We start from the raw sequence: 24207 nt of genomic DNA, 5'->3' as shown, positions 1-24207 counted from the left end.
ACAGAAAGAATGAAAGAAGTAGTCAGTAGTAAATAACTGACTGCATTTGTTTTCTCAAGTTCAGTACCTTTATAATTTTAAAATAAAATTGCTTAAACAGTTTTATAATTACCAGACTCTCTTCAATGCTGAAGTACAAATATAATGCATCCAAAAAGGAGACATTGTCATCTTTTATTTTCCTTAAAGAAATGTGCTGCATGTGCACATATTTAATAAAAGATGCACAGAAATGTGCTTCAATTCACTGCAGTCTGACAGCTACTAGAGCTTAGTTGCTATGTGCAGTGGAGTTTTTGGATGTTCATGGGAATATTTTAGTTGCTACAAACAGCCCAGTCAGAAGGTGGCAAACCTTCACATAAATCATCTTAAAAATAACACAGTTGAGATACATAGTCAGAGAAATAGTTTTTAAAGATGAGTCAAATCCAGAAACCAACCATCCTCAACAAACCTCGATGGATTTACTACTGAGCAGACAGAGGACAAAAACATTTGAGGACCTGGACATCAACCTTCATAATCATTCCAAGAAAGAAAAAGGCCAGAGAATAATTCCTAGAGCAATGGCAGGTTGTGTTTGGAGGAGGTGATGCTTGTGGGCAGTTTATCACCCCTCCCTCCTATTCTTAGTTCAATGCAAAGGTCCAACATACAGCCAGCAACAAGAGGCAGCTCATAATTCTCCCTTGCTATGAATAGGGTTTTCTTGGCCAGCTTGGCAACCTAAAGCAGCATTAGCTCATGAGTTTAGGAGAAGAGGATAAGGGAGACATGACAGCATTGAGGGAGAGCTGCCAACTAAAAAAAAAAAGTAAGATATTACTCTGGTCCGAAACAAAAGGACAGTTACATAAAGGAGATAAACTCAGTAAAATTATTCTTTTATAAAGACATACTGGGGTAATATGTAATATTTGAGGGTGGGAGACTTTACCTGGTTTTGACCACAAAGTAAACTAGTCCTCTTTTAGTGAACAGCAAATACTATGTCATCCACTTCCAAGCAAACTTCACAGATTATTTGAATGTTTATCTCCTTATTTAAAAATGTTTCCACAGCTGCGTCGTGGGTGCATATGCAAAATTTGATCATCACAGGAGCATTTTGTCTGTGTCCTACACATCAAATTTTCCAAATACCACCCAAATTCTGTTACCTTACCCAGAAAACACTGCCAAATTATGGTCTAATCCCAGAAGGAGTTGCAGAAAGCAAAGTACAAGTTTTTTTAATCTTGCCCTGAAGAACTTTGTTGAATCAGACTTTGTTGAATAGATGGAGGGATTGAACTGTCTTCATCACAAATAACCAGGCCATGTTCAATAACTTTTGCTGGCATGGCCCACACAAAGAGAGAGAGCTCTCCAAAATATCAATGGGAGGTCTGGGCATCCTAAGCTGCAACTGGCACAGCAGTGCAAAAACACAGTGCCAATATTATATCTCTTTGGAAGTTATCATGAAGCAAGTCCCACTTCCACCCTGAACTCTTACACATTTTGAGGAGCTCTGAAGCTGTAGTCCCATTTACCACATGTCATTTGAGCTTAGCAGTGTGCCATGTCTAGCAACCCATGTGAGTAATTTCTTTACCCCACAGTGAGTCAAAACTCACCACCTGCTCATATCTGAACTCTGCCACCAGCTCAGAAATACTCTGTAACATACATTATCATCTTGGATCTCCTGCCTGAGAAGTCTTCCTGAATTGCCCTCTTTCTAGTATCCTTCTAAACAGGCATTTCCACCTGCTAAATCCAAAATATGATTAACTGCTGTATCTGCTACAATGAGTTATCAAGGATTTAATGCATGATGTGAGCGTGCACAATAGGAAAAATACAGCAAGAGCACTTCATCACTGAGGATGCATTTGGAGGCAAAAGACAAGATCTCCCAGATAAATATTCATCTCCAGGAGACCCCACAGTTCATGAGACTCTCAGAAGCAGCTGAGTATCCAGTAACATTCCTTGTCTTCGACCTGAAGTATCAAAACTCAGATAATTTTCATTAAATCCCTATCTATTGCTACTTGCTACAGCTGATACTTGTCGTGCCTTGACATTACCTGTGGTCCTCTAGAAATGAAGAAAGCTGGGTGAAACAGAAAAAAGTCCAGATAGCCACCAAGATTTGTTTCAGTCAAGAAAATGATCCTTTCTTTTTACTTGGTGCACACAGTTGCATAACCTAGTTTTGTGTCACATATTTCCCCAATGTAACACTTTTAAAATCAGTAATCTAGAATATTAAGAGAAATGTTTTCTTCATCTTTCTACTAAAAGCCTTAGGGAATGATGTAAGTTGGATAAAAGTGTTCAACCAAAGCAGCTTAAACAAAGCTGGAATAAACACTTTACAGTCAAATGACAGAGTAAGATGTAGTTACAGAAACTTGGTGAGTTATTTCTAATCATGAATACATTAGGGGAAAACAACTGGCATGGAAGAATTTAGGGAAAAAAGGTTCTGAAATCAATTTCATATCATGTTCAAGAGGAATGTTTTTCTTAATTTAATACTGACTCTGCAATTGTCATTATTTCCTAAGGCCCAATCAACAAATTTAATATAGAAAATGGGGAGCAACTTATTATGAAACAAATAAAATAGAAGAATCAAAGGGTAATGTGTTCATGAATATTTTTTCTGAGTTTTATTGATATAATCTATGTAGTACATACATCCATTTATTAGATTTATGGCTCTATTAGTAGAGCTGTTTCCATATGCCACAAGATTTTTTTCACTCTTCTTTGCAGCTTTTCTTTGCTCCTGTATCTCAAGTCCCAGCTTTAAACAAACACAGGCAAATGTTTCAAAACAACTTAAACATTCAGAGAGGGGAAAAAAAAGATGTAAAATGAAGGGATAAACACTACATCAGCAGAAGATCTTTCAGGAGGCAGCCAGCTCTGCTTGTCCCTAAGAGCATGACAACTCAGGGAGAGATGGGTAAAGATTTTCCCATCCACAGTGTTTATCTCTTTTTGGGGTATTGGCTATCCTGTCACAGAGTAACATAATTTATAACAGCCCTTTCCCTTGTGACTCCTCCTGCCCAACTGCTCATGATGAAATGGCCTTTAGGGCCAAAGCTTTCTTGGGACTTAATTTTGTGAGACTTCTACAACTATTTATACTGGCACAGCTGAAAGATAAGTTGGGATTTAGATCCACTTAGCACATGTGTAAGGAGTTCATGCTTTTAGCTTAACTTTGCCACTGACTTTTTTCCCTTTCCATGTGAGGGAGGATTTTTTTTTTCTTCATTTTCTCAGCGGCAAGCTTTTTTTAAACCGGGTATTTATATTCTTGAGATGCATGAAGAGGTATTAATGCTGATAGAAGGGGATGGTGGGAAAAAGAAAAAATAATTAGACTCCATTTAATAATCAAACAAATGATTGTGACAAAGACCTCGTTTTCCATACCTGCACTCCTTACCTTTGTCCCTGCCAGCATTAATCACCTCTGCAGCATCTGTGTCCCCAGGCAGTGCACTGTATGCTGCTTCACTCAGGAGATGCTCAGTGTGTATATGGATTAAGGTCAAGGTGGAAAGTACACCTGCTTCTAGCTCAGTGCTATTTGTCCTTACATGCTGGAGCTTCTCTCTTCATTTAGAGAAGTGTGTTTAGATGCCTTTTGCTCCCAATTTTATTGCAGCTTTAGGGATAAAATGAAGGAATTTCTGCAAGATGTAGTACAGGATCTAGCAAATACCATTTCTTGTTGCAATGTGTCTTCAGTCACTCAGTTCTACACTTTTCCATATTCAATTAAAAAGAATCTATAGCTGCTACCCCGTAGAGCTTATCTAAAAAAGAATTCACTTCAAAAAATGAGAGTGAGGGGGAAATTCCTAAGAAACCATCAAAAAGTTACTATTCAGAGAGTACAGGATACCAATATCATCAAAAACCCCCAGGTTCAATCTTGGAAACTATTCTCTCCCTGTTACCCTTCCCAGTCCTACAGCAATCCTGCCAGTGATTTAGCATCAAAACTGAGGGGATGCAAAATTCAGCACCTGGGGTTTGCCCATTTAGCAGCACCAGGCCCCCACCCCATGTCCCCAGGTAAGGTTGTGTCACCTTCTCGGACACAACCTGTCCCAGGACTTTTCAGAAAGTTCTCATATGAGGCCATCCTTCACTTCTCTGTGGTGAATGTCCTCCTGGCTTTACAGGCATACCACCAAAGACAAGGGGATTAAGCAGACATATCTCTTAGATAAAAGGCCATAGATTTCAGGCTCTAGTTCATCTGTTCCCATCACCTCACTCAGCCCAAGCATGAAACTTTCTTCTCCTTCTGAAAAGTACAGCATCACAAACAATCACATATTATTATTACTTTCAATACATAAAGCAGTTTCATACCCTCAGGGAGAGGACGCCTAAGACTTCAGCTTGCCAAAAATACTGAAGAAGACCTTTTGTAAATTGACACTTTCTGAAATTCTAATTTATGTATAATGCTCCAAATTTTGCACATCTGTCTTTACAAGGAAAAAACCTGCAAAACACAGAAAATCCTGCAAAACACAGTCACTTCTGCTTCTGCAAATACCCTCTCTTATATGGTATTCAGATAACAATCTTATAATGTTATCACCAAAAGCATACATGCTCTTCTTGCAGTACTCTTCTTCATTTAAAACCTCATAAAAGATTGTAATTGTTTTAACCAAAAAAAGCATGGTAGTACATGAAGCAGGTGTAGGATCCAATCCACCTTGGTGCTGAACTTGTGCTACAGCACAGACAAAAGAGACTCCTTCATGTAAGCTGCAAACATCAACATCCCCTAATTCTCAGGAGACCTTCAGAGCCACCTACTCACTTCATCAAGGGGGAATTTATGGACTCAAGTCAACAACAACACTTCATTACATGCCTAAAATATAGGAGCCCAAGTTAGGGAGACTAAATCTCTCCTGGTCACTTTTAAACCCCCTCTGGTTTTCTTGTTGGACTGCAAAAGGAATTGTTGCCCTTTATTGGAACTTCTCTTGTCAGCTGCAATATAGATATACACATGAGAATAAAGTGGGTGGAAATTTCAGTTCCTATTCTTTCCCTGGTTGTGACTTTCTGAATGATGCTTTCTTGCAAAACCAGTGGTGACCAAAAGGACGGCACACATCCTGAAATGCTGCTCATGCTGAAACCAGCCAGTCAGTGTCACAACCATGACTGCATTAACCATGCTCCTCTAATTACACTTCCCAAAGTGCTTGGATTTTTTAGAAAGACAGAATCAAAATGTGCCATATGCGCCACCCTCCTGTTAGAAATGTGATGAAAAAGACAGTGAAAAGGAAAAAAAACCTGAATGTTGTTATCACTGTCCTTCTGGGCCTCCTGAGCCCTCTCTGCTTCCTCCTGCCAACAGCTCAAACAACCTCACGCTGCTGGCAGCAGTGCAGAGGCATTGCCTGGCTGCACAGGGAAGTGGCAGAAATGCAGGATTTTTCCCCTTGAAGGCTTGGTTTCAGTCTAAGTGAGGAGACTGCCCCACAGCCACAGGGCTTTGAAGATTCCTGGCTTCTGCACACCTTGAGCACTATAAACAATGGGCTAACAAGTGGAAAGTCCTCCAAGAAAACAGTACCTGTGGCCAACACAAGCTCCAACAAAGCCTAAGCTGAGATGACTTAGCTATGACTGCAGGTATGACTGATAGCATTTTCCAGCAAATTCAACAGCTTTATAGAAGTGTTTCTGACCAATGCTACCTCTGAATAAGATTACACGGAGTCATTCAGCAGTCATACACTTCCAAGCTATTTTCATTAAAGTTTTATTCTGTTTATGAATCAAAAGAAATTATTTCCTGCTGCCACTTTACACAGTAATCCATTGTTTTATTTTCTCTAGGGAGATCCTGGTACCTATGAGCAATAAGAACTGAGAAGCCTTAGCTCAGCTAACTACCCCTTCACTGCACATTGTGGAGCTCAAAAACACATTTGCAGACTTATAAGTGCATTTACCCTGCAAAGCAGAGGGTATTTGCCATTCTTACTAGGCCCCTTGCTAATATTTGTCATGGCTTTTTTGGGCACTGAGATATTTTTCAAAGAAAATATCTAAAAAATTTAAAAGGAAGAGGATTGTGGCAGAGGGAAATTAGAAGAACTGACAAATGTCTTTTATTGAATGGTATAAAAGTTGCAAACTGTCTCCTCACTCTCCTCCACTTGTATCTGCAAGGCAAAGGAAGGAAGTGTTCACCTCTGGTGAGCTGCTTCTCTTGCTGAGGTCCAACAAGCCACAGCATCCCCAGAAGGAGAGAAATTCAGGTAAATAAGGCATTACAGAGCTGTGCATTTATTTTTGAGCAGAACATAAACTGGGTCAGCTCTCTGGTTTCATTGTGACCCACAGTGACACGAAACATGAGCATTTCTGATCAAGCCCAATCATCTGCTTCTGTGCTGTAGCTGAGGGATGCTGATCCTTCCATGTAAACCTAACCCAGCTTTGCCTTCAGCAAATCTTGTATTTATGGTTTAACTGCTTCCTTAAGTAAACATCCCACTGCCTGCCTGACCCTCCTATTAGGCTTGCCCTGATAGCAAAGCTAAATGCATATTTTGATGCTAACACATATTTTCTCCCTAATTGTATCATCTGAGTCCATTAAGAACAATTTTTCCCCATCCTGTATGTCACAGCACATAGGCAGACTCCCCTGAATCACTGATTTTTGTTTGTTCATGTTAGACTTAACAAATTAACTGGTTTTACTCTTTCTGTGTGTCTTGCACTCTTAAAACCCTACAGCATTTCTTTACCCTTCTTTGAACCCTCACCATCTAAGATATAACATCTGCTGTTAGATAGTTAACACATGTATGAGTTTATCCAGGGTTAGACAGGATTGACTGAATTATGGACGCTGAACACCATAATAGTGATCTTGACCAATCTGACTGATTTTTAAAGTTTATTTACTGCCATATGAAGACAATTCCTTCTTGCAATTTTGCAGAAATTTGCAGAGCCAGAATAAGTGGTACCCCTAAGCAACTTTATCTCCTTTAAGCATGATTTTGAGATGATTTTTTATGTTTCCCAATAATATCACTGAAAACGATTTTGCTCAATTTGAAGTCGTTGAAACTGTTTGCAAATGTTAAATTAATATTTCCATCTACATAGGAAATCTTGCTCTAATTTCCATACAAATATATTGCCTAGATCCTTTTTAACCTTTTTTTGCCTCAAAATTTGTATTTATTTTGAGATTGGGCAACTGGAAATGTTTGGGGTTCCCAATCCTCCCCCCACCCCGGCCCCGCCAGCTCCCAAGTATTTTACTTAACTATGAAAGGAAATCAAGTGACATTTAATTATGATTTGGCAATAGTGGAACAGTCAAAACTGTAACAAATGGTTTTCTGTCATGGGAACAACCCTTTCAAACTGCACTTGTCTACCGGATATTAACATAATAATTAATTAATTACTTTTGGAGGGGGATGGCAGGATTTACCCAGGATCATAAACTCTGAGGAAGTATCTGGTTCAAAATCCTACCCTGCTTTTGCTCAGTTTTATAGCTGACTTGATCAAGGCTGAAGAAGGTCAGTAACTTGACTGAGGTCAAATTTGGTTTTTGGGTTTTGCCTGCCTTTATTCCTTTCACCATTACGGGAGGTTGGCTTGTAAGAACTTGGACAATACCTCAGAAGATAGTACCTTCAAATGTAAGTCCAGAAAAAGGAAGAAGTTTAAAAATTATGACCCAAAAGTATGGCATGATGGAGAGAAGTTTCCAAAAACATGGCAAACTATCAACTGGAAAGGATGCTTACTTTAGGTAAAACCAGAAGTCAAATATACAAGCAAAGTAACACAACTTTTGGTCAAATTCTTCACTATCACCTAACTTCTACTCAGCTAATGTCAATGCACTCTAGAGAGACAGTAAATATTTAAAGAAACATGAAAAAAAGGCACAAAAACTGGAGGATTACTCTACAGCTTTCCCAGCAGGACAGAAACAAGCTCCACCAGTCCCAACCACTGGCTCTGACTCTTACACACAAAAAACTCTTAATGTGTCCATCTTCTACACTGATACTGGTCTCAAGCTGTGCTTGGAAGTAACCCAAGATTTCTAACATACAGTCCATCAATAGAATATATTTGGATCATTTCAAACATGAGAAATCCAGCTTGGAAGAAATTTATCCACAAAACAAAAAAATCCAGGCAAGGCTCAAAATTCAGATCTCTTTTCTAAGGGTGACAGAAATAAATTGCTCCATATCACTAATCTTCTGTTGCCTTCTCAGCTCAGATATCTCCACACACTGGAAACACATGAGAAAAAGCAGTGAGCTGATCAGAAATTTGGCAGCTTTCTTCAGTTGTCCAAGCTGAGCTAAACATAAATTAACAGGACAAGAGGACAGGCCTTTTTTTTACTTAAAAGCAAGCATGCAAACAATTCATATGTTCACGTTAAAAGAATGTTCCCAAGAGAAGAAAAAAAAAAAAAGGCAATAAAAATGCCTGTTTTAATTATACAAAGTTAAGATTACCAATGAAGCTCAGGAATATTTTCCACCTGTGAAAACACATCTTCCCTGTCATTTAAAGCGCTCTCTTTCCAAAAACGGAACAGATGCCTAAAATTCTGTCGCAATTTCTCATGCCACGAAGACAGAAGTGCCTTACCAGGATCATGTGACCGGTGGAGATGTCCATGTTGGACTGGACTGGCTCCTCACACCAGGATGAGGTGCTGCTGCGGGCTGAGGGGCTGGGGATGGGCCCATCACTGAACTGAGAGGAGACGCTGTTGATTCGGGAGGAGTGCAGGGGCTCCGGGCGGTCAGAGCTCTTCACTGCCATGCGCTGCCGGCATAGCTCCTAGAGAGACAGAGAGAGAGGAGGAAACAACCCACAGTTAAGAGTAATTACAGGATAGAGTCTACTAAAGACATATGATTTACAATATGTTTCCAGGGCTGGAAGTGTTTCCCCCCTCACTGCAGTAATTTTTGGGCGGCTGTCTGTTCCGTTAAGCACAGCTACAAAGGGATGCTCAATGAAATTACTACACGATCATTGCCCTAGCCTTTCAAAAGTGCAATTATGACTGCATGCACATCTCCATATAGATAACCAAAAATCATATTTTGGAGCTTGACTCCTTTAGCAAATATATATTTTTTTCTTCCCCACATTCTGCAAAGCCACTTTTGAACCACACAACCTCCTGAAGTTAATGGGGTTGCACGGGAGTAATTGAGAGCACTGCTTGGCCCTGGATATGCAAACTCAGCAAGCTCAAGGCAACTGAATTGATGTGCTCTCCAATGTAAATCCTCGTTGATAGATGCCTCATTTCTCTTCATTAAAATAGCAAACTCGCAACACTTCCTCCCTGATGTGGGCCAGAGAGGATGAAGAATGACATTAACACAGAGTAAAAGCAGAAATCTGTCATTGTATTGTTTAAGCAGCTTTGGCGAAGAAAGAAAATTCAAGCTATCACACACACTAATGCAAGTCATGTTGAAACACCAAAATAGATAGCACTGGGAATACGTATTTTCAGTTGCTCTCATGCATAGAATTCACGCAAATATACAGAATTCTGGTTAGGTAACAGAAAATCCTGCTGGTAAAACCAACTCCTGATAGTACAAAATTCTGATTCTTACAGGATGAGCAGACCCACAGTCACACTGTCATGTTCTAATGCTGTTAAAATCAGCTGTGGTGGTGAGATCACAGACATTGTAATAAAATTATTATTTTTAACATATGACTATTGTCCATGAGGGGTCCTTGGCTGCGTGGTAAGTCTATAGGATGTGGCCAAATTGCACACACAGTTGGGTACACATTTGTCTCAGATTACTCATTCTGCACAGATGAGTACTAAGAGCTCAATCTTTTGCCTCAGGCTAACAAAATAATACAGGCTGAAAAATTCATACCATTGGAATGCCATGGCTTCTGTTTTCTTATTCATTGATAAATTAGTTGCAGCCCAAGTGCCATCAGTAGGATGATCTGAAAACCATTATTTATCAACTGCAATAAAAATTTCATTTCAGACAGGAATTTGAAATATAACTTAAGACTATGTCTGGGGCTTTTCATAACCTTGCAAACTGTAGGACATTGAAGGGGGATACCAATCCACGCAGCAGCAAGCAAACTCCCTGAAACCATTGTATAGAGTCTCCTCCTGTCACCACATGACAATGATTAAAGACCCCTTCAAATATTCTTTTCTACCAAAACTTCTGTCTTACTTGCCATTAGAGATGCTTATGTGCACTTTCACTATTTGATAGTATTTCATACAGTACGTATATACATAGATGCATGTATACACAATGAGATGTATGTATGCATGTACAAATTAAGATACACTGCGATGAAATTTGTATCATTTATAGACAGGACATATTCCACTGTCTATTACAAAAATACAGTCAACAGAAGGTTGGGAAGCAGAGATTACTAATTCTATGTGGTGTCAGTTGTTGGGATAACTGTACAGAAGACTGTCACAAGTGAAACTGCTACCTGACTCCATCATTGCATTTTTGTGTATTTATTGATTTTGTCTAGGACATGAAAGAGTTTATCTAATTTTTACCAAAAGTAGGTGTTTTCCACACTTGAATAGTATCTATTCTGTCACTTGGTACTTTTTAGCTTCCTACTAACCTTAACATGAAAAATATTAGAAAAATAAATTAAACTTCAAAAATATGCTGAATTGAGTCACATATATTGGTGTTAGATAGGTCAGTTAAACCATCAGTATTAAACCCAGGACTTTTTAATAAAGGAAAAAATGTAATTGTATCTGTTATTTTTAAATATAGGAACAAAGAAAAACCCTCAATTCCTCCTTTTCTCTGGAGGATCACACACTTTATAAGAAAGGCTAGCAATAGTCCTCAATGTCTATTACTAACCTCAGAATGACCCTGCAGTAGTGTAATTTCAAATCCCTGCTTTTAGCAGATTTTGGGAAAAAGTATAACAGAGCAGAAGCTTTTTAGACAGAAAAATAAATCTACAAAAAAACCAAAAAGCCGCTCAGATGTTTAGACATCAGCCATTCCTAGAGGGAATGGCTTATTGGACTAAGCAAAAGTATAATAAGTAAAGGTATAAAAAAAAGAAGTCTATCACATAACTGCTAGAAGGATCTGTCTTCTGGCTAGCATGCCATGTGGCGTTGATATGAATTTATTATATTCTAATAGACATCCTGCCACTTGACTCACCCCAACTCTGTGCTAACAATAGCATTTGTACTCAAACAGGATCTTTGTTTTTAAGTTGATCTGTTCCTGCTGTTCATATCCTGCCTCAAGTCATAATCCTCTGCTTTTACAAGTGGTTGCTGTGGAAAGGATTATAGACTTCTGTTAACAAAAAAGAACTGAGATCAAGCGATCTCTAAGAAATTAATGTACCATTTTTACATGAATTATAATGACAAAAGAAACAATATTATAGACAATTGGTTCTGGAACAGATTAACCTCTAACCAAAAGATCTTTTTGGACATAAATATTTAATATGTTACTAAAAACTGTTGTTTTAAAATGAAGTTTAACATGTTTGTGGTCCTCGTGGAAGAAGGTGAAGTTGAGAATCATAACAAATTTAAATGCATTAAAAAAATTATACCTATATCAAATATCAATATATTTCTTTCCTGACATATACAGAACCAAAACAGTAATTCCCAAAACTGCTGTAACTGTCAAATACCTCAAACAAAGCAACCACGTCACTGCACTCTGCTGTAAAAAATGTTTAATGTAAACAGGAAGGTCAAATCATAGCTGAAGCAAAAACGCCCCTGAATTTCTTGATTGGAGTTTTAAATCTCCATGACAATGGGTTTTCCCCTGCCTGTAAACAGAACTTTTTGTGTTGAATTTATTTCCAGATCAGTCTGACAGCCCTCGACAGCTCTTCCGTCCCCCTCTCCTAGCCAGCCCAGTCCTGGCTGAAGAACCTGCCCCATCCCCACACACACATCAGCCACCTCAGCACAGCTCCAGCTTCTGCTTCTCCAAACCCACCTCTCTGCCAGCCCAGCCATTCCAGCTCCCACTTGGGTTTCTAGCCTGGCACTGCAGGGATAACATGTTCAAGACACCACATGTGAAAGCTTTGATGCACAGGGTGTTTTGGGGAGACACATGGGTTCCTCCGGGACATACGGACAAGAGTCGTCCAGCTCAAAGCAGGGAAATGTCTTTATGTGGGATCTGGCCTTGAGATGGGTCATCAGTGTTCCCCCCCCTACAAAAGGCATTGGGAACAGTGGGGTCTCACAGTGTGAGGTGTTTCACACCATTCCATGGCACTTACTGAGCTGACATCTCTTCACAAATGCACAAAGGTCTGGATGGTTCAGACTCTTGTAAGTACAATATCTGTCACCTGTGCACTTCTCTGCATGCTCAGGTATGCTCTGCCTTCCTCTCCAAAATATTTACTCTCACAAGCATTTTGCAAATCAGCCATTTACCAAACCACAACTAGAATTCAAACTTGACTAAAATGTCAAAGCTTCATACTGTGAGAATGACACAAACTGTATTTCTGTATTGTCTCAGCCATTAAAAATATTTTCTAAGAATGAATTCAATTTACTGCTGCATTTCTATATTTAGCAGTGTGGCTGAGGCTATTTCTGCCATGCTGAGACTCAGTAATGTCTAGCCATTGTTTGTGTATAGTTTGAGTGCCATTCTTCATTTAAAAACATCATTTACACCTAAAAAAGCAACCATAATGCATACAGTGAAAGATGAAGAAACGATCCTCCTGACCTTCAGGCTATGATCTAATGGATGGGTTGGACATAAACATTTATTTAAAAGGTAATTTGAAGTTTATGACATTATTTCCTATCACATGGGAATTGCTATCATACTGAGGCACTTACTCTGTTTTTTATTTCCCAACATTTATTATCAAACTTATATGGTGGTCACATGCAGTATATAATGGAGAAGTAATATCACTGCATGACAAAAACTGCCATAACCAAGATAAATATTCTGTAAATAATGTTGAGTTAAATGAGTTCAAAGTACTGCACCATGATCATCTGCAGTGAGCTTTTTATTTGACACACAATTGATAACCTTAAACAAACCATAAACAGTATTCTTGGAAACCCCTCAATCCTCTTCACAATGAGGTTCTAAAATATTCCTAATACTTGGCTGTCCATACAGAGACAGGAAGAAGCACGAAGTGCAACTATTTCTTCAGGTTCAAATAGATTTTTTAATCCATACACTCCACTTATGGATGAACCACTCTGCAGCATAAATGTAGCTAATCCACGTTTAAAGAAGGGCATGAAGAGACTTGCTGCACCCCCTTAACTGACAAAACTGAGAGCCAGTCTTGCCACCATGTTTTGTTAGGTGAGTCTCTGAACCTGAAGAGGTAAGAAACTCTCCTCTCAAACAAGGAGGCATCAAGTCTGTCCAGAAATGGAGCCCACAGATACCTGTCCAGGCTGGTTTGGAGATCTGACTTGCTTACCAGAAGAAATGTTAGGCCATGTCACCAGCCAGTGACAGGAGCTGCGAGTTCTGCCACGTGGCTTTGTGATGCACAGCAGCCATTGGTGCCACAGAAGGGCAAGGCAGCAAAAGAGAGCTCAGAGAAATGTTCATCTGTCATCTACAGGAAAATCCACTTAAGGAAATAGGAAAATCCATTGAAGCTACACAGTTTATTGAAATGTTTGGTTTTAGAGAGAAATATATGTATATGCCCTAGTACGGATTATGAATATAGGTAACCATAGAACTAAAACCAGATGTGACTGAGGCTAATGAGTAATATTGAATCTTTTCCCTTGCTTTCTTTGCAAAAATGGAATTTGAGAACCTCAGGTGACAGTACTGGCAGGAGAGCTGACTGGAGCATCCCAGTTAAGACATTGCCAGCATTCACCTGAGCTCTGCAGTCATTAAACATGAGCCATTCCACCTCAAAGCTGCCGCCAGAGAGGATGCTGCAAATACTTAATGCAAATTCTCTAAGCAATACCTTCAGGTATTCCAAGTCCAGCCAGTGATGATGGCACCTGAATCATTCTCTTCTAGCTGGTACCAGGAGCATGAGAAATGTTCAGTCCAAAGCAAACAAAAATAGCTTTGCATCTAAAACACTGCTCCTTTTTCCCAGCCACTGTCACCTCAGATCTGACTAACAGGAGATCTAGGATCTGAGGGAAATGTCAACTTTACAGTTTATTTAAAAAAGAAACATAATTTCATTACTATATATTAATGAAAATAATAGATTTTGTAACAGATCCTAAAATTTGCACAAAGCAAAAAATTAAGTCCAGGAAATAGGACTAACATTTCCACACTTTAAAGAATTTTTTGTTTAGCAAATTAAAACAGAAGCCACTTGAGTTAGTCCAGAAACAAGTGTAGCAAAATTATTTTAGAATTAACAAAATATAAGAGAGAATAAAGCTTTCCATGGATAATTATTAAGAAAATGCAGAGACGCTAAACAAAGAAATTACTGTTTATTAAAAGTGATAGCTGAGTGTACACCAAGCCTTTCCAACCTGACCTGCCTAATATTCTATCAATCAAGAAACAAATCTGCTTAAGCAGGCATGATCACAAGAACACTGTGTTAATTTTTTGTGAAATGAACATATTTCAGAGATATTTTAAATTAAAATGCTGACACTTAATTCTAAATTATTCAAGACTACACCTTTTAATAAAATGTATAATGAAGATTAAGAATATATGTAATCTATATGCTAGGTATGGAGGAATAAGACCTTTAAAATGCCTTTTTTTCCCCCTCAGCTTTAATATATTTAATTCAACAAAAGTCTCATTCTCCTTTTCAAGGTATTATTCACAGGATGAGCTGAGGTCTGCACATACAGCCTAGATTTCACTGTTCTGCAATGGATGCAGTCATAACACAATAAGATTTAAAAACTGAAAAAAGAAGATAAGCTTTTTTTTTTAACAAATGGATCTAGGACTATAAACATCATTATTCTCTAACTAAATTTGCTTAGTGTTACTACAGGGTGAAGCTAAAGTCATTTGGCTGCCTTTGTTTTGCTTTTGCATACTTGATAATCTTTCAGGTGTTATAAATTTAACTTATTTACTGTATTTGTAGCTTTGGGGATAATTACAGCTTTATTACCATTTATTTTTGAGTTATTGAAATATACTTTCAATATTTAGCTTGATTTTAGCATACTTTTTGTCCAGGGATAAAAGAGCTGTTTACATACATGGAATATTTGCATGTATATTTTCTATCCTTCTCAGAAAAGGCAACTATATCTGATATCTGTGTCCCTTCAGAAAAGGGATAAAGGGATATATTGAAAAATGATTGAGAGTAATATTTTGAAAGACACAGCATCAAACATATCATTACACATCCATACTCTGGACAATTCATTTTTATCTAGACTTGTATGTGATAGATCTTGGGAGGAATGGAAACAAAAAAAAAAGAAAGAAAAAAGAAGAAAGCAAAATAAATTTCTTTGACTGTCAATGCAGCCTTCATGTGTCCAGTTCAGTTCACTATCTGCCCTCTTGTACCACACTCAGTATATCTGAATATAACTCTGAACCTTGGGACAGGGGGGGATTACTTTGCTTGATTTTTAAATTATCTAAAACCCAGGGATGCTTTTTCTTTTTGAGAGCATCACAGCCAAATACAGGCTTGAGAATCATTCTCCTAAGAAAACCTCAATTTTGATTGTGGCCTGTGAAACCTAGAATTTCAATTATTTTAGCATTGTGTGTGTTTCCTGGTGATGACTCATGTCATTATGATTCCCCTTTCCCCAGAAAAGTCAAGGCCATGAAGAAAGGGAAAGGCGAAGAAAACATGGCTAAGTTTAAATGAAAAATGACTTTTCCTTTTTTTTTTTAAATTTCTTTGATTTCTTTGTTTTATTCCCTCTCTTTAAATTCAAACATTTGCACAGTCTTATCCTACCAAATTGAATGGAAAGCCATCATGGTCTTGTACACATCTCCAGGTGTCCAGCGGACATAAAAATTGCACAGAACCAAAGATCCCGTCTATGCAATACAGCTTGAGGATATAGTTTTTCTTTCATTCTTTCAGCAACCTCTCATCAATGATGAAGCAATCCGAATAGTCCAGAAGCTCCTGAAGGAAGCAGATATCTCCTACATGGCTCACATTGCCAAGGAAGACATGACAGCATAGGTCTAATGATATTTCTCGGAAATAATGATAATATTGCCCTGCAATCCATGCTGGGAAAGCACAGGTATCTTTGGGGATAATACTGCTTTCCACAGGGTCAGTGAAATTTGAAGACCATGTTTAGATTACTCAGCTGGGGAATGTTTTCCTATACAAAAACACAAAAGACCAATGAGTGGGACTGCATGAGTATGACAGTTTAGAGCCTTTATTTCTAAAAGTTTTGTGAAACAGATGCTGACTAAACAGGACTCCAGCACCCTGGTCTTCACAAACAGGAGATACACAAAGAAAGACTGTGATTCTTTAGACTGATTTGGAAGAGTATCTCCACTGCATGATGACATCATGGTAGCTTCCCGAAGAATCTAAAGAATTTAAAATTTCCTGGATGACTCCAAGGAAATCAGTGTGTGTTTAGAATAGGATATATCTGCAAACTGTGTACCTGAAGTCACCTGAGATCTATTGGTGTAAAAGCACTGAATTTTTTTTCTCAGGTTGTCAGAGTTTTACTGGCCTTGCAGTTCAGACAACTGCAATTCTGGAAGTGATGGTATATCACATTGACCTACCTGCCACATAAAAAGTGGTTTCAACCAGTGCTGGTTTCTAAATTGCATTTCCCACATTTCAGCTGTGCCTGCATGTAATGTTTCACAAGTATATGAGTATATGGCAAGTATGAATCTGGAAGAGGAAAAGATTTCTTAAAGGAGTAACCAGAGAGATAAAAAATAACACGCAAAACAAACTTCACCTTTGCCGTGTTTTGTTCATCTTAACTAACCCTAATACGTGCTCATGAGGGCACAGCTGCTCCTTAATATGAATTGGCACAGAAAATTCCCCACTACAACAGTGAGAGCCACACAGCACAGTATGGGTTACAAATAAACCATAGCAACAATTGAATTAACTTGAAAGGCCATGCAGAACCACGTGTAAATCCATCGTGTATTTTGCTTTTGTCTAACCCACCCAAAGACCAGCTTCCAGCAGATGCCAGTGCTCTTAAAGATAACTGCCACAAATGTTTCCTTTCTCACTCCCAGCATTTATAGCTGCCTGGGGCCCAAAGTAGGCAAAAAATGCAGTCCCAAGACAGCTGTAGTTTCTCAGGAAAGCTATACATTAAGGCTGTGTAGTCCACTATTTTATTGCCCTGCAGGACTGAAAATGGAAGATCATTTCTGCTAGAAATAAGAATTCCCAGCCGCCAGTAGGAATCAGTGAGCACTTCCAGCCTGGAGAGAAACAAAATAGCCACTAGTTTGTGTCTAAAAATGTTATTCTACCCCACTGCAAAGACTAGTATTGCTTCTCCCTAAATCTGTGTAACTGCATTCATGGTAACAGAGTTTCTAAAAGCAGTCAGAGAAATGGGAAAAGAAATTCTAAAACTTCTAAAACCCCCAAATACTTTTTTTTTCTCCACAGAAGGCAGACGTACACCAGAGGTGATGCCAGGATAAAGGAAGTATTTACCAAAGATGGCCATCAGTGTCGAACTTTTTTTACAACACCATCTATCATGACAGTCAAAATTGCCAGTCATTACCCCCTCCTGATTCGAAAACTAAACTCACTGCTTGTCACCCACTCTTCACTGAAAAAAAATTAAATCCCTCATCAGCTCTGCTGGGAAGACCAAATGCAAATTTAGTGCACAAGTGTTAAAAAAGGATCTATAAGGAACAAAGTCACTACTAAGCCACGGTAGGTTATTAAAAGCCAAATCTTTGGTAATACAGAGAAACCCTATTAAACTATGGGAACAAATAGTATGTATGAGTTTCCTCATGTCTCTGAGTACAGACATTCTTTCTGTCACACATGACAAAAGTCTTCAAGGATTAAAAATGGTCAATATTTCTACACTCTCATTGTATTGGTGTCATAGAAAATACTGGACAAACTAACAGGGATTTAATACTTGGTACTGATGGTCAGACATACAGAGACCTCATATTTTGGAGAGGACAGCAACAGCAGCAAAAATGCACAATTTTTCTTGTGCTCTCCTGTGTCTCTCTGTACACCTGTGTACAGCTGGATCAGGGCTGTGCCCTGAGAGTGCCTGGCCAGAAGAGACCTGCAGCCCTCTCCACTGTCCCTGACCTGTCCCACGGCACCGGTTCCACTAAATACCCTGCAGCAGCAGCAGCAGCAAGGGGTTAGTGTGTGTCCTCATTCAAATAAAAGGACTTCCCTGGCCATTACTGAGATTCTGAATTTTCTTTTCCCAACCCATACAAGCACAGGGGGTCACTACTCTCCCTTGGACCTCTCCACCAAGCACAGTTTGTCTGCAAGATGCACAACAGGAACAGCACAGGAGGACAAGTTCTAAGTAGGTCCATTTCTTAAATGGTCACACTCATATTTGGATTATTTGAAGACCTGGGGCATGAAGCTACAGGCATCTCCTAAAACATTATTAGGTCTTTTATCACAGAATTTTTTTTCTCATGTGGCTCCTTTGGTTTTTGAGATTCCTGCTAACAACTTGTGCATCAACAACATTCTGCAGAAAGTGTAGAAAGTGTTGCTTGTGGCAGTTGTATTCTGCTGATAGCTTTTCTTATATTAGTCTTTTATTTTATATACATAATATAACTGAAAATCTTTGTCCTGGTGGCCAAAGACAGAATAAAAGTTTCACTCTTTCTTCAATTTCTCATTTTATACAATTTTTTTTTCTTTTCTATACTACTACTTGTTACTGTTTTAGAAGAAATAATCTGTCTTTTCAATCTCTCTTCATATGAATTTTCCATGCCCTTAATCATTCTTGTCACCTTTTCCTTGCCCCTCCATTTCTGCATTGTCCCTTTGGCAATGGATTGACCAGCACTCACAGAAGCCTTGAGCATTGATTTATCCTTAATTAACTTCTAAAGCCCTCAAAGAAGCAAACAGAATTCTTAGTTAACAATGCCTGGAGAGCAATTGGGTTGACTCAGACCTCCAAAAAGAAGATGAAATTTGGAAGAGCTTGCTAGGCAACCCTTATGTATGTTTTAACTTCACACCCAAGTGCTTTCCAGTGAGGTTAACTAGGAAACGCAGTTCTTTATTTTGTTCTTGCGGGGTCACAATACACAGAATTTACATGCTCAAATTCCCATGTTACTATACATGCTGCTACTGCACAGTACAGAGGGAGATGTATGACATAATTTCCCTATATTAGATAAATTTATATGTGTTCATTGTTTTGCTTCCAAAAATACATTCAGCTCCATCACATTTCTCCTTCTATTTGATGTAAATAACCAGCCACTGGCACCTTGTGCTGTGAGTCACTGCAGCAAAACCTCTTCCAGCAAATCGCTCCATTCGAGGCATTTTTCTTTCCCAGAAAGCCAGAATGAACTCCAGTTGAGAAGCTGAAAAATGGTAAAATCCAAGTTTCTTTTCCCCGTGCTGTCAGAAAGGCATCAACATAGCAAATTCTACTTTTTCACCTTTCCCTTGTTCTTTTCTTAGCAGTGGGGAAGATCAGTATGTCTCCAACATGGGAATAATCTCCCCGATACACTTCTGAAGAGCAGGGGGGTGTAGAGAGCAGCAGTACCAGAAAATGGGGGGTGTTGGTCCTTAGGGCTGCAGTGCAGCCCACCTCAAACCAGGCACCTCTGCTGCTGTCAGAGGGACCAAGGACAAGCCCCCAACCTGCATGGAGGCTCCTTGGCTCCCCAAGCCAGGCAACACTCGATGGGGGGAAACTAGCGATTGTAATCAGCCAAGCTAAGCATGTAATCTCAATACCAAAAGCGAGTTTTATCAGGATAATGTTGAGCTGTTCTCACTTTGGAGAGCAAGATCAGCCCTTTCTGAGATCTCTTGAGTGGCTGCCAGAACATGGTTCGGCAAAACAACAGCCATCCTATATAAAAGGAAAATGCTGGAATCATCAAGAAGCCTGCAACTATGTCAGCTAGACAGGAAAACAGAAAAATAAAAACTGCACTGAAATTCAACAGGGTTTTATCTGTATGAAAGATTAAAAATTTTTAAAAAACTATGGCCCTGGTCAAAATCTGTGCTTGTTCAGAATGCAGCCATCCCAAACAACCATCAATAAAACATCACTTGTTTGTCTTTAGCAAGAGGTACAGAAACTGGTCAACAAAGCTAGAGAAAACCTCACGGATTTTCTCCTTTGGATAAGCCACTTACACTAAATTTGATTTTCTCTTATTCAAAAGCTATTGTCTCTCATCCTCCAAATTAATTTTGTTTCTTTGAGGGATTTAACTTTTAGGAACATCCTTTTATAGTCTCCCTTCTTCAGTCTTCATTTGGTTGTTTGCTAAGAATACAAGTGATAAAAACTGAAAGCTGCAAACCTGAACCAGAAGGAGAATGAATTAAAGTACAGGGGCAACACTGACAGCTTAGAACATGTCACAGGAAAAAAAACACAGAACAAAGAAGTCAGGTGAGCTGTCTCAGTCCCTTATCATGTCTTGCTGGTGTACATTAAATCACTCAGATTGTCTTTTTCTAGTGGTTTAAAGAACTGTACAAATTTAGACCTCTGTTGTGCAAGAAATTACAAGAGAAAGAAAATATCTTGGATAGAAGGCCCCTATCCCCGGAGCTGGACCTTTTTCTCTGTTAAGAGAAATGAAATTGGGCCTCTTGTCCAGCCAATCTTCAATGTCTGACTTGTTGTAGCTCAGCACTCAGGCCTTCCATGGATCTCCTTGCCCTCACATGTCACACACACTCACAAGGCTGTTTGGGATGACACCTCTCACTTGTGCCCTTAAGACTGGAGAGCACAGCCCTAGGAGAGCTGCAGCCTGCTCTACCCAAACTTGTCTTATAGCTTATATCACAATAGAAGCAGCAAAACTATCAGTCCACTCTGAATATTCCACTTGGCAACATCCCTACAAGAGTCCCTCCAGGGCTGCAGGCAGAGGAAAGAGGAGGATTTGAGGCTCACTTTTGTCCATCTGTCCCACGACGCAGCCAAATCTGTATGGGCTTGCAAGGTAAAACCTCAGGTGGCTGCAGTCAGCCTCAAACCCTTCCCAAAGGTGAAGCACAAACACTCAGTGCAGGAGGAACAAGAGATCCTGGAGGTAGGATGTTGGTGGTGTGGGCAGGACACAGCCCTGCTCTGCCCACAGGGCCAAGCACAGCACAGCTTCCCTGCACACGTGGAGAAGGAGAAAGGAAGCGACGCAGAATTCCTGTCCCTCTTCCCTTTGCCTGCCCACCCTGGGAGACTGGTGTGCAGGAGGAACAGATGTACCAACAAGAAAGCAGTAGGAAGAATGTTTTTATATACCTTACAGACTTCAGAGAATCAACTGCAACCTGTTCCTGCTCGCAGGCAACATGGTCCTACAAGAACTGACAAACATCAGCTACCACAGTTCCTTATTTACACAAAATTATTTCTACTCCCTTCCAAAGGCCCTGGTATAAGATTTATCCATTTATGCCACCAAAAAAAAAAACCAAAACTTTCCAGTTAAAAACTTTCAAAAATGTATTCTTTTTATTCTTTTCCTTCTAGCGCAGCACTCTGGAGGAAAATGAAAGGATCAGCAAGCCAGATTGCAGTGTTAGCTGCTGAGCATTCAGAGAACACACAATAGAAGAATGTGTCAAATCTGAAACGTGATAACAGAGATGCTGCAAAAGAAAAAAGGAAAATCCTAAAACAGAAAAAAGGGTAGAAGTGTGTAGGAAAGACAGGCCTGATTATCCTCTACATTACATGGTGGGGTGGGGGGGAAGCCATTGAAGACAGTATAGTTATTCCAGAAAGAAATCGGGACACTTGAGATGATGTACGGCCCGGGACTGCAAATCAAATACTCTCCAGCCCATTAGGCAAGGCTGTGGTTATCTTTGGCTTCTTTATAACATACAGGCTCTGGGACATAATCAATTTACCAGGGGGAGACAATCCATTGTACTTATCCAGAACCAGCCCACGCTCAGCTGGCAAACAGCCTGTGGCACCACAGGAAAGGGGCTCTGAAGCAGGAGCAGAATGCTCAGCAGCTGGATCCCTGGGAGCAGGAGCCTGGACCTTGGTGGTCCAGGAAGTTGGGGCAGATAAAGCAGAAGCAATTCTCACCCTCTAAAACCAGGGGGCTACAGCCAAATTATTAATAAAACTGCCTATTGAGTGAATTTTTCTTTGTTTGTGCTTACTCTGCTAAGAAACTGGGGAAAGTTGGGTGGCATGACCTGAAACGGTGCCAGGACCATTCAAAATATTTACTGGTTTAATTTACCAGGCGAGATGAAGCCTGCAAGTCCAGAGCACCTCCAGCACATTTTCTAAGAAATGCCTGTTTGGGTAAGGACTCTGGATTTCCCAGTAATTAAAATGAGTCACTAACTTAATTTTGCCTCCTACTATTTTTACTTAGCATTTTCTTACATCCTAGATACACAGAAATTATCCTGCAGGATGCCTGGGGCACGTTTGTCCTTGTTTCACTAAACACCAAGCTCAAGCATCATAGTTTTGAAAAATAAACAAAGTTGGCTAAGAGGAGAGGGTCAGCATCACCTTCTCTTTGCCACTTTTTTGCAGAAAAATGGACAACTACTTGAAAAAATAGTTTTTGAATGAAAATGTAGACCTGCATGGCACCTTCTCATCCAAGCACTCCAGGACTTGCACACATGCTCATTTTCCTTCTAAACGTGCAAAAAACCCTTTCTCTCACCTGCTCACTCTAATGTAAGGAGTATTTTACTCCGAGGTGTTGCTGCACTGCCACTGCTGCAGCTAGTCCACTTAAGAGCTAGTCCATTTGCCCAACAGAGTAATTCACAGAAGTCATTCATGCAGACAGGAAAAGGCTGGAGGAGAGCCATCAGTAAAAGCCCAGCAAGACCCTTTCCTATGGCCTGTGTGGTTCCCCCAGGGCTGCCCCTCAGCCAGGCTGGGTGTGCTGGAGCAGAGGGGCAGAGCAGGGACAGGAGGTGGCAGGTGAGCCCTGCTCCTTGAGACACACACCACAGGCTCAAATAAAGACTTCCAGGAGTGCCCTCTGAAATCTCAGCCATCAAGCTCCAGCTCCTAAGATGGGCATTTCTCATTGAGCTGTATTTTTTGAAGTTCATTTTAAATGCTGTGTTAACGAATACACCCCTATTTATTTGTATCCTGATTCATTGACCAAGCAAGTTTGATAAATTACTGCTGATTTATAAATTCATATAGTATTTTGGAATGCTATTTTCAACACTGCTACCATTTAACTCAATTTTATGGCTACCACAGGAAGGAAGGTTGGTGAAAAGAAGAGTCCACTGCACCACAGGAATGGAGGACAGCTCTGAACACTAATCAGATAAAAAATTGACTAAAAGTTAAATCCAGATTTATACACATCCTGTTTTGCTTCATTCTGCTTTGACTTGTCTGACTTCAAGGAAGTGTTTAAACATAAGGCAAACTCTTCTTCTAATCACCTTGAAACACTCCCTTCTTTTTCTCCTCTCCCAGAACTGCTCTGTGTGACTACTGTGAATTCTGCGTAGTCACACATATTTTGTACACTGTGAAAACTGTCTCAACTTAAAGTACAGTGGTTTATGTAACTACTGTACGTACAAAGTATCTGCAGGTTCCTGAGACTTTATTCTGAGACAAAATGCCAATCAAAGAGAGACAAAATTGTTCACATAATACACAATAAGCAGACTTAAATGGACAAGAACAACTCTTCTAATTCATATACCATGCCATATATGCTTTATCACAAAAAATTGCAGCTTGTCCTGTAGCTTTACATAGTCACAAAAGATGATCTCTTTTTGCCTCTTTAAATAAGGACACAGGAAAAGAAAAGATTAAAAATGCATTATGCCCTTTGTTTTCCCAGTAGAGAACACAAGCAAGCCCTTCACAGCATTCTGCCTTAAGGC

General features: G+C 39.6%; 1 protein-coding gene across 1 annotated transcript in view; it reads right to left on the bottom strand.

Annotated features, from left to right (window-relative positions):
* LOC102040509 (protein tyrosine phosphatase receptor type N2) overlaps positions 1-24207 on the bottom strand; it is a gene marked incomplete at its 5' end in the record, with an annotated part of 106774 nt that overhangs the window by 77479 nt on the left and 5088 nt on the right. The window contains one exon of the mRNA XM_031061728.1: positions 8707-8901. Coding sequence (XP_030917588.1) covers positions 8707-8901 — 195 coding nt within the window. The remainder of the gene's footprint in view (positions 1-8706; positions 8902-24207) is intronic.

Source organism: Geospiza fortis, unplaced genomic scaffold, assembly GCF_000277835.1.
Source record: "Geospiza fortis unplaced genomic scaffold, GeoFor_1.0 scaffold282, whole genome shotgun sequence".
Lineage (NCBI taxonomy): Eukaryota > Metazoa > Chordata > Aves > Passeriformes > Thraupidae > Geospiza > Geospiza fortis.
The sequence above is the reverse complement of the archived record's forward strand: the minus strand, read 5'-3'. Positions and strand labels throughout refer to the sequence as shown.